This window comes from Plasmodium gaboni, chromosome 6 (assembly GCF_001602025.1).
Source record: "Plasmodium gaboni strain SY75 chromosome 6, whole genome shotgun sequence".
Lineage (NCBI taxonomy): Eukaryota > Apicomplexa > Aconoidasida > Haemosporida > Plasmodiidae > Plasmodium > Plasmodium gaboni.
The window spans coordinates 599674-611369 of NC_031486.1; the positions used below are offsets into that span (position 1 = coordinate 599674).

General features: G+C 16.9%; 2 protein-coding genes across 2 annotated transcripts; both read left to right on the plus strand.

Moving 5' to 3' along the window:
* Nucleotides 1-2987: 2987 nt before the first annotated feature.
* On the plus strand, nucleotides 2988-7491 carry PGSY75_0617100 (putative AP-2 complex subunit alpha; the record flags this gene model as incomplete). The annotated part of the gene is made up of 7 exons (XM_018784754.1): nucleotides 2988-5635; nucleotides 5805-6332; nucleotides 6418-6586; nucleotides 6715-6915; nucleotides 7040-7081; nucleotides 7204-7262; nucleotides 7404-7491. 7 exons carry the CDS (start codon nucleotides 2988-2990, stop codon nucleotides 7489-7491), a joined length of 3735 nt encoding a protein of 1244 aa, XP_018642808.1.
* Nucleotides 7492-9831: 2340 nt separating this feature from the next.
* On the plus strand, nucleotides 9832-11685 carry PGSY75_0617200 (hypothetical protein; the record flags this gene model as incomplete). The annotated part of the gene is made up of 4 exons (XM_018784755.1): nucleotides 9832-9936; nucleotides 10098-10500; nucleotides 10703-11455; nucleotides 11603-11685. 4 exons carry the CDS (start codon nucleotides 9832-9834, stop codon nucleotides 11683-11685), a joined length of 1344 nt encoding a protein of 447 aa, XP_018642809.1.
* Nucleotides 11686-11696: the final 11 nt, after the last annotated feature.

An 11696-nucleotide genomic window follows, 5' to 3' on the forward strand; every position in this document is an offset into this window, starting at 1 on the left:
TAATTTTTAAAATATATAATAAAATAAAAATATTAAAAAATAAAAAAGTTTTTTAAAAAAAAAAACTTTTTTAAAAAAAAAAAAAATTTTAAAAAAAAAAAAAAAAAAAAAAAAAAAAGGAAAAAAAAAAAAAAAAAAAAAAAAAAAAAAAGAAAAACACATATATATATATATATGTACTTATTTGTATAATATTTACATTTTATATAATGCTTATCAATACGGTTGTGGGTTTGTAGAACGTAAATTATATAGAAATACAATATAAACTAAAACTTCAGACTTTATAAATAAATACTTACAAAGACAAGAAAAGAAAAAAGGAAAACTATTTTATCCACTGCACATTTACAACAAATATGCTTCATCACAAATCGCGTTTTTTTTTTTTTTTTTTTTTTTGTTAATAGTAACAAAATATATATATGGAATTTCTTCTTTTATTTGGACTATATAATAAATATATGATTATATTTTCTTAAATTTCAAAAAAAATTGTCATAAAATTATTACAAATGATTTATATGAAAATATATATATATATTATTATATAAGGAATTTAAAAAAAAAAAAAAAAAAAAAAAAAAAGTTATATATATTGTATATATTTATATATATTTATAAATATATAATAATTATATAAGAAATTTAAAAAAAAAAAAAAAAAAAAAAAAAAGTTATATATATTGTATATATTTATATATATTTATAAATATACAATACATATGATTGTGTTTTAAAACTGGATTTTCTTCTTTTTTTTTTGTATTTAATAAATATATATTATTTAAAATTTATATTTATTTTCTTATTTTTTGGTTTAATTCAATTTTTTTTTTTTTTTTTCTTATTTTTTCCTTTATTGTAATTTCTTTTTTTTTTTTTCCTTTCTAAAAAAAAATAAAAATTATGTTGGTGCGAAATTATTATTTGAGCATCCCATAAATTATATATACATATATAATTATATATATATAATATAATTATATATATGTATTAATATAATATAAATATTTATTCATTTTAAAGATAATAAGAAAAAAATAGTAATAACATAAATATTATATATATATAACAATAATATATAGATAAAAATATATATATAATAATATTTATATATATATAAAAAAAATAAAAAAATATATAAAAATATATATACATATAATATATAATTATTATATATATATGTACAAAAATATTATATAATATATTAATTTTTCTTATAATAATTTTTTTATTATATAAAAAAACAATATTTTATATTTTTATATCATCTTATTAAAACTTGTAGAAAAAATTATGTAATTTTTCATATATATTTTATTTTAATAAATATATATAGAAAAACTTTTTTTTTTTTTTTTTTATTTTAATTTTTATTTTTTTTGAATAACCTTACATATATTTATATAATAATATATTTTGGAAAAATATACCATTAAACAAATATATATATATATAATATATTATTATATATATATTTTATTTTTTTGCATCCAAAATTATAAGAAAATTTTTCTATAACTTTTCTATTTCTATTATATATAATATTTTTATATTTTTTTTTATTTTATATTTGTTTTATTTCTTAATATTATTTTATTAACTTAACGCTATTTATTTTTCATATAGAGATATCAAAATAATGCCCAATTTTATAAATTTTTTTGAATTTTTTTTTATACATACATATATATATATACATATTTTTTTGAACATTTTAAAATTTATTTGAAAATGTATTCCTTCTTTTTTGTTTATTAATATATATATATATTTTTATTATTAGTCCGCTGTATATATTTATGATATGTTATACATATATTTGAATACATAACATCATATATGTATGAATATATGTTTTTATTCATTTATTATATATATTTAAATCATTCATTTATATATTGATTTTTTTTTTTTTTTTTTTCTCTTTATTTTTTGTATTTTGATGATCTGCTTCAATATTTTCAAGGTGTTTGATACGTACTACTTTTTATTAAATTATAGAAAAGAAAAAAAAAAAAAAAAAAAAAAAAAAAAAGTACAAAGTAAATAATTTATAAATAATAAATATTCCTTTCGTAACATATAATAATAAAGTATAACATTATGGTATATATATAAAATAAATAGGACACATCGAAGGGAAAGAGATAAAGACATGTATATATATATATATATTATAATAAATACTTTTGTTGATTGTATATATAAAAGTAATATTATTATATAGAAGGAATAATATTTTATAAATAATCAAAATAATATAATAAATAAAAATATGATTATATTTTATAAATATTACGTATTTGTCATGTGTATTTTTTTTTTTTTTTTTTTTTTTTTTGTTGCATTGATGCTATTCAAAAATAAAATACCAAAAAATAATATATAGGTCCTACCAAATTTGATAAAAAAGAGCACAAAAAAAAAGAGTCACACAAATATATGTATATATAATATATTTGTGGTTATTATATTTTAAAGTTATAAATAAATATATATAAATATATATATATATATATTTCAATTTAATGTTTGTCCTGTATATAATATAGACAAACACATACATACATACATAAATAAATAAATAAATACATACATATATATATATATATTACATTATTAATTATTTAGTTATATATATATATTTTTATTTATTTTTTCCCTTTTTATGTGTATATTATTTATATCATTATGACCATTTAAAATCATATGATAGGAATGAAGAATGTAGCATAAAGAGGACAACGAACAGAAAAATAAAATAAAAATAAAATAAAAATAAAATAATATTAAAAGAAGTAGTATAAAATAATAAATTAATTTAAATCAATTTAAATTAATTTAAATTAATTTAAGTTAATTTAAAATCAAAATAATTAGAATAATATTATATAATATCATTAAAAAATAATATTATATATAGAATAAGGGCGAAAGATTAACCACAAAATAATATAATAAATAAAAGACCTAAGAAAAAAATGATTAAACATAGCATAAAGGGATTATATTGTTTTATTGATGAGGTTCGTAATTGTAAATGTAAAGAAGATGAAGAAAAGAAAGTATTACAAGAAATAATTAAGATAAAGAAAAAGTTTAATGAGAAAAATATAACAAATTATAAAAGAAAGAAGTATATATGGAAATTAATTTATTGTCATATATTAGGATATGGTATATCTTTATCATATTTAGATATAATAAAATTAATAAGTAGTAATAATTTTAGTGATAAATATTGTGGATATACAGCTTTATCTTTATTAGTTGATGAAAATAATGAAATGTTAAATATTATGGTAAGTACCATAAAGGCAGATATAAAAAATAATGATGAGAAAATAAATTTCTTAGCTTTTCATTTTGCTAGTCATAAAATAAATGGATTATTAATAGAGAATTTATATGAAGATATATTACATATTGTTACTTCAAATTATATATATAAACCAAATATAAGAAAAAAAGCTTTTTTATGTTTAGCAAATATATATAAAAAAAGACATGATTTATTATTAAGAGGTAAAAATGATTTCGAGATTTTTAAATTTCTAGATCAGAATCTCAATGAAATAAACATGTTTAATATATTTGCATATCTAAATTTATTATATGTGATCATATTAATATTTCAAAAATATGAGTCAATGTATTATTATATAAAAAAGGAAGAAAAGAAAAAAAATTCATTAGATGAAAAAAATGATGATATATTAAAAAGAGAAGAATTACAATTTGATAATAGTTCAAATAGTAGTGGTAGTAGTAATCACAGTCGACGTATATCATTACATATAAAAAATGAATTAAAAAAAAAAAGAAGTAAATCAAATATATATTTAAATGAACAAAATTTTCTATATAATGATTTAAAGAAAGTAGATAAAATATTAGAAATCGAATCTGAGTGTACATTTAATATTGAAGAAATTGATTTTTATGAAATAAAAAAGTATATAAATAAATATATACATTTTATATTAAATGTATTATATTTAATATTAGATGAAAATTTGAAAATTGATGAAGGTTTTTATTATTCACATGTCCGTTATCCATTTTTATTAATAAAATGTTTACAAATGATACAATTATATGATGTTCATAATTTGTCTCAAACAACTATAAATAATATAAATGATATCATGTATAAAATTATATCAAAGCCATATAGAAAATTACAAGGAAGATTAGGAAATGAAAACAATCCGTTGAATAAAAACACTCCAAATAATAATAGGAATAGTGTTCCTAATAATTTTATTACTACAAATAATAATAATAATAATAATAATAATAGTAATATTAATAATAATGATTATAATAGTTATAATAATTACAAGAACAATAATAATAAAAGTAATAGTAATATATTTAAAAAGAGCTTTTCAAAAAATAGTATTTATTCAAATAGTAAAAAAAATAAAGATATTTTAAGAAATGAAAAAAGTGCTATATACATTGAATATGGTATTATTTATGAATGTTCTAATTTATATAATTTTTTAGATGATAAAATAGAAGATAGAAATAGAGATATAATAATATGTTTAATAACTTCATTTGATACAAAAAAATCAAATATTAATTATGTTATTTTAAATAGTTTATCTAAATTAAAAATGAATTTAAAAATTTATAATATGTTAGAAACACATATTATGCATTTAATAAATTTATTAAATAGTGATGATATTACAATAAAATTACAAACATTTAATATTCTATTTAATATGTGTAATCATAATAATTGGAAATTACTTATTAATGTATTTTTACATCATTTACCATTTATTGATCCATATATACAAAATGAAGTTATAATCAAAATATCTATTCTAGCTGAAAATTTCTCTCCAGACTTATCATGGTATATTGATGTTATATTTAAAATGATTGAAATAACTCACAAGTCTATATTTCAAGAAGTATGGTTTAGATTAGTTCAAATAATAACTGGATTTGTTGAAGGCGATGGTAAAAATTCTTCCAAATTATCAAAAGGAGAAAATAATACATTAAATAATATAAATAATAATAATGAAAATAATAATAGCAACAACAATAATAATAATAATAATAATAATAACAATAATAATAACAATAATAGTAATAATAATAACAATAATAATAACAATAATAATAATAGTAATAATAATAATAATAAAAATAAAGATGATCAGAAAGTACAAACATATGCTGCTATGAAATGTTATAGATATTTATCAGATAATTTTACAAAGATTGAATTATTAGTAGATTTATGTACATATATTATAGGTTCATTTGGATATTTAATAAAAGATAAAGTACCTATGAAAGATCAATTAAAAATTCTTGAAAAATATTTTGCCTTTGCATCATCTAATACCAAATGTGTTATTTTAATGGCTATTATGAAAATGGTTTTTTATGATAATAAACTTATGAACAATGTGAAAAAAATTCTGAACACTTGTATTAATCATTCAGATTTGGAATTACAAACACGTGCATGTGAATTTCTTAATTTGTGTAATATGAATAATATGAGTATGTTAAATTATCTTTTGAAAAATATGCCTCTCTACAATATGAAGAAGGTGCACGAAAATTTTCTTATAAAGAGATTGCTGGAGACAAACAAGTAAAAAAGGAAACACAAATATGTGCATAAATAAATAAATAAAAAATATATATATATATATGATGCATGTGGTGTATATGTTATTCACCTAACAAATTGCATATTTAACGTTCAACAATATATATATATATATATATAATATATATATGTTTATATTTTTATTTTTTAGACATGCCGTTATTGACTTTAATGAAAAAGATAACTCTCTCAAATTCGACAAAAATCATGATAACAAAAAATCAGGAAAACATAATAGGAATAAGGATGAAGAGTACAATGACACCAATAGCGATTATTCACATAATAAAATGTCATCTCATTCTTCTTGTAATTCCTCATCATCTGACGATGAAGATGAGGAAGAGGAAGAAAATGAAGAAAAGTATAATAAAAAGAGAGGACGGAACTTATCCGATTCTTCTCATAATTCAAAAAAATCCTCATCAAGTGTATCAAGTCGTAAATCGAAAAATTCTAGTGATAACTCAGATGATAATGAAAAATTATTTAAAATACTTTGTTTACAAAAAGCTAATAATATAAATGATTTATGGTTTAACGCGTGCTTATTAGATAAATGTCTTTTTTTTAAAAATAATATGGTCTCTATTTTAATGAAGCAAAAATATCAGGACAATAAAGGTATTCTAATTTTTTATATAAAAAATATATCCAAGGCAGTTCTTAACCTTAGCAGGTACGTTAAATAAATAAATAAAAATATATCAATATGTATAATATTTATATTATATTTTTTTTGTTTTATGTTTTTCCCCTTTTAGCATTAATATTGAAGAGTGTGAACAAATAAACATAAAAGAACAAAAAATTGTTAACAATGAAAAAATCGACAGTGATGGAATGTATGTTCACAAAATAATTCTAACTGTATCAGACATCTTTTACAATATACCTAATATTTACTTTAACATAATGACACCAAATGCAGCGGTAAGAAGAGAATAAATAGAAAACATAAGAAAACACACAAATATATATATGTATGTATATATATATATATATTGATGTTTATATATATATTTTTTTTTTTTTTTTTTTTTTTTTTTTTTTTTTCTTAGAATGCTAGCTTTTCCTCCAAACTTCCAATCCTCCTGACCAGATTTATTAAAGAAAATAAAATGAACGAAACGACCTTCAAAAATTATTGGAAGGCACTCACACAAGTTCATAATGAAGATGTGATAATGGGAGTACCTAAATTTTCTAAAAAATATTTTTTGAATTATTTAATTAATGCTTTTAATTTTTATATTTTAAAGGTAGGGTTGAAAGAGATACAGCAAGTGTATATATGGTTAATAAGTAAAAATATATATATATATATATATATATACATATATGTAATATATTATTTTATTTTATTTATGTACTTTTTTTTGGTAGATTGGAATGCTCATATGCGCATCAGGATATATACATTTTCCAGTAATTAAAAAAAAAAAAAAATATATGTATATGTTTAAAAAGTTTATATATTATATATATTATTTATTTATTAATATATTCCTTTGTATATAAATATTATATTATATATATATATTTTGTAGGATTTGAATATGGAAAATAAAATTTTAATATTAGTGAAAATCCGGCATGAAGTAAAAGGGTAATATATATATATTATTTATTTATTTATTTACTGCTTATATTCATAAATGTTCATAAAAAAGATTAATATAGTTAACACACATATGTATTATATATATATATATATATATATATATATATATTATATTTCATTCTTTAGGTGCCAGATATCCGTCGTTTCGAGCATCAAACATTTGAATAATTATTTGAACAAAATATTCGAAATATATCTTATAAAGAATAATTAAAAACAAAAAATATCAATTTATAACATCTGTACTCTTTTTATTATTGTAATATTTTAAAATTTTAAGAATTTAAAATATTTAAGCTTTATACGTTTTCTTTTTTTTTAAATTAAAATTGGATATAAAATTATAATTTGTATTTCACACTTATAATATATATATATATATATTTATATATATATTTTTATTTCTTCATATATTTTAATATTTTAATATATTAATATTTTTTTTTTTTTTTTGTCATTTACTTTTGTTTTTTTAAACCTATTTTTTTAATAAAAACTTTTAAATGTTATGTAACACATTCTTCTAAAAAAAAAATATATATATATATATAATATATATAATTTATTTTACCATATTTAATATATTTAAAAAAAAACAAAAATCGTAATCGACGTATATATAATTATATATTATATATTTTTTTTTACATTATTCAATAAAATTGTTTATATTAGTATTTTCACCTAATATTATTATATAAAATAATGTAAGTTTTATTACAAAAAAAAAAAAATAATAATTAAAAAAGGGAAGTATATTATATGATCTATATAAAATAATACCATATATACAGTAATATTATATATATTTTTCTTTTTTCTCAAGGTTTAAAATATTTAAAGTGTATTGAAAAAGTAGAGCATACAGAGGTTGAAATTGAATTTACTATTAAAAAAAAAAAAAAAAAATTATATAAATATATTTATATATATGTATACAAATATATATTACTAATATATTTTGTTATGATTATATTGTTTTATTTATTATAATCATATTTGAAATAATATGTATAAAATATACTTTTTTAACTATGCACGTTTTTAATAATTATAAATGTTAAATGTTTTGCTTATATATATATATATTATAATATTATATATATGTAATATATTCTTATATGCTTTGAAAAATCTTAACCCCCATTTCTTTTTTAACATAATATTATTATATAATATATTATAATATATATAATAAGTGTATAATATATACTAAATATATTCAATTTTATTTTTTTTTCCTCTTTAATATGATATCTAATCCATACTCTTCTTTTTCTTATATTTAAAATAGTAATACATATTTAGTATATAATTATATATTATAATATATATATATATATTATTATTATAATAATTTTTATTTTCTTTAATAATATAATATTTATTATATATATATATTATAATAAAAATTTATTATATCATATTTCTCGCACAAAATTTTTTTTGTATACATATTATAATATATTATAAAAAATATTATTAAAAATAATATTATGAAGAATATATATAAATAATTATTTACCAATTTTTTTTTTTTTTTTTTTTTTTTTTTATAAATATATCAAAATAGAAAAAAATTAATTTAAAATAAAATTATTAAAAAATATATATATCATATATATATTATACGTATTTATAATATATGTAATATAATAACTTAATTGCTTTTCTTTAAAAAAATATAAAAACAAAATTGCGTACAGTTTTTTCTTTTTTTCTATGGATACATTGTGAAATATTTAAAAACACTGTTTTTTTTTTTATGTTTATATTATAATCTTAATTTATATAGGTAAAAAAGAAAGGAAATACGAAATATATATATTATATATATATTATATATATTGAGGAGTTTTTTTTTTTTTTTTTCTTTTTTATTTCCCACCCATTTTGATGATTAGTTAAATATTTATTGTGTGGTTTCCTTTGTAAATGTAGAAATATAGAATAAGAATAATAAAAAAGCGTCCACAATTTGGTAAAAATATAAATAATAATAAAAAAAAGAATATATAATATGTCGTTATATATATATATATATGCATTGTGTACATAATATTTTGTTTAATATAAAACTACGTACATAAAAATTTTATTTTTTTTTTTTTTTTTTTTTTTTTTTTTTTTAATATTTGAAAAAGTGTGAAGTACATATGTAAAAAAAGAAAAATAATACAAGTGTACTTTATTATATATATATTATATATTATATATTATGGATTAAATATGTTTTTTATTTTGTTATTTTTTTTGTAGATGAATTTTTTTTTTTTTTTTAAATAATATATTATTATATATATATATATATATATATGTATATATGTAGAAGACCGTTTAGTTCCAACCCCCACAAAATAAAAAAGAAAAAAAAAAAATTCTCACATTTGTCTATATATTTAAAGAAATTGTTCTAAATAGGACATTTTACAGTTGTAAGAAAGACAATATAGCGGAATAAAAAAAAAAGAAAAAAAAGAACTTTATTAAATTTTATTAAAATAAAGACTATTCTCCATTATATTTATATTTAAAAAAAAAAAAAGAAAAAAAAATGACTGAAGCTGAAAATATAAAGATCGAAAAACCAGATTTTGATGCTTACAATGAAAAGTTAGGAAATATATCTCAATCAATTGATGAAATAAAAAAGAAGATCGTAAGAAAAAATAAAAATAAATAAATAAATATAAATATATATATATTTTTTTATGTTCATATTTATATATCCACATTATAGTATAAAACCTATGAACTATGCGCACTTGTTTATAATATTATTATTTCTATATTTAAATTTTTTCTTTCATTATTTTGTAGGATAATTTACAAAAAGAAATTAAAGTAGCTAATAAGGGGAAGGAGGAATATAATAAAAAGAAAAAAGATATCGTAACAAAAATAGACTCCTTCCAATCAGATATTGACAAATTAGAAAATGAAAGAAGAAGTATATTGGATGATATCGAAAAAAAACAAAAGCATAAAAAGGAATTAAAGGTTAATGCACAAAATATGAAGAAACAAATTGGATTCGAAAATGAAGAAGACATAGAAAAAAAAATCAGAGAAATAGAAAACAAATTAATGACATCTACTATTTCAATTAAGGAAGAAAAATTGTTAATAAACCAAATACAAGCATTAAATAAAAATAAACCATTATTGTCATCTTACAGCAAAATAGAAAATGAAGCCAGCAAATATGACGACGAAACAATAGGTAATTGAAAAAAATATGAAGCATGTTATATATGTGCATATATTATTAATATATATATATATATATATATATATATTTTTTTTCTCCATATTATTGTGGAAACACATGTGGTACACGTTGTGCGCTCAATATGTTTAAATTTTTTTTTATTACCATATTCTTATATTTTGTGATTAACATATTCTTTCTTTTTTCCTTTTAGTGCCCTTGAAAAGCAAGATGGACTCCATTAGAGAAAAAATAAGCAAACTAAGAAATGAGAAAAAAATGGAACGCAACAGATTAAAAGAATTACAAAATAGCTATCAAGAAAAAAATAACAAACTTAACGAATTGAACAACTTGAGAGATAACTATTCGAAAAAAATGAACCATTATTTTATGGAAAGAAGAAGTATAACAGTAGAGATGGAAGAAAAGAAACAACAATATAGAAGTTTTAAATTAAATCAATTACAAGCAAAACAACAAAAAATTAAAGAAGATAGAGAAAGGAAAAATCTAGAATTAGAAAAACAGTCTTTAGAAAAGAAACTAGAAGATATAGATGTTTTACCATATAGAGAAGAATTAGCACTAATAGAAAATATGCTTGCTTACTTAAAAAAATTACAAGAAGAATTTAAATTAGAAGAATCCAAAAAACAACAAAATGCAGCCAAAAAAATCAATGGAGAAGTAGAAAATAATGAAAATAAAGATGACAACAAAACAAAAAATGAAAATAATAATAAAAAAGCAAAAAGTAAAAAAGATAAACAAAAAACATTCAAATTAGATATGAATATATTATGCTATTTCGTAACTGCTGGTATTAACCCACCCGTAAGTTTTGATGAAATAGATTCATGTATTCAAAAATTACTTGAGAAAAAAGATATGTATGAACAAAAGAGGGATGAAAGTGTAAAAAATGTAGAAACCAGACGAGAGGATTTAACCACAAAAATTAAAGGTAAAAATATAATATATATATATATATATATATATATATATATGTATATATATATATGTTTATGTATATTTATTTATATTTGTGTTTATATGTAACCCATTTCTTATATGAATAATATTTTATTTTTTATTATTTTTTCTCTTTTAGAAATCGATGAAAAATTGACAGCTTTTAAATCAGGGGGGGAACATCAAAACAAAGGAACCAAGGCAAATAAAGTTAAGGCTTAAATTTAATTTAA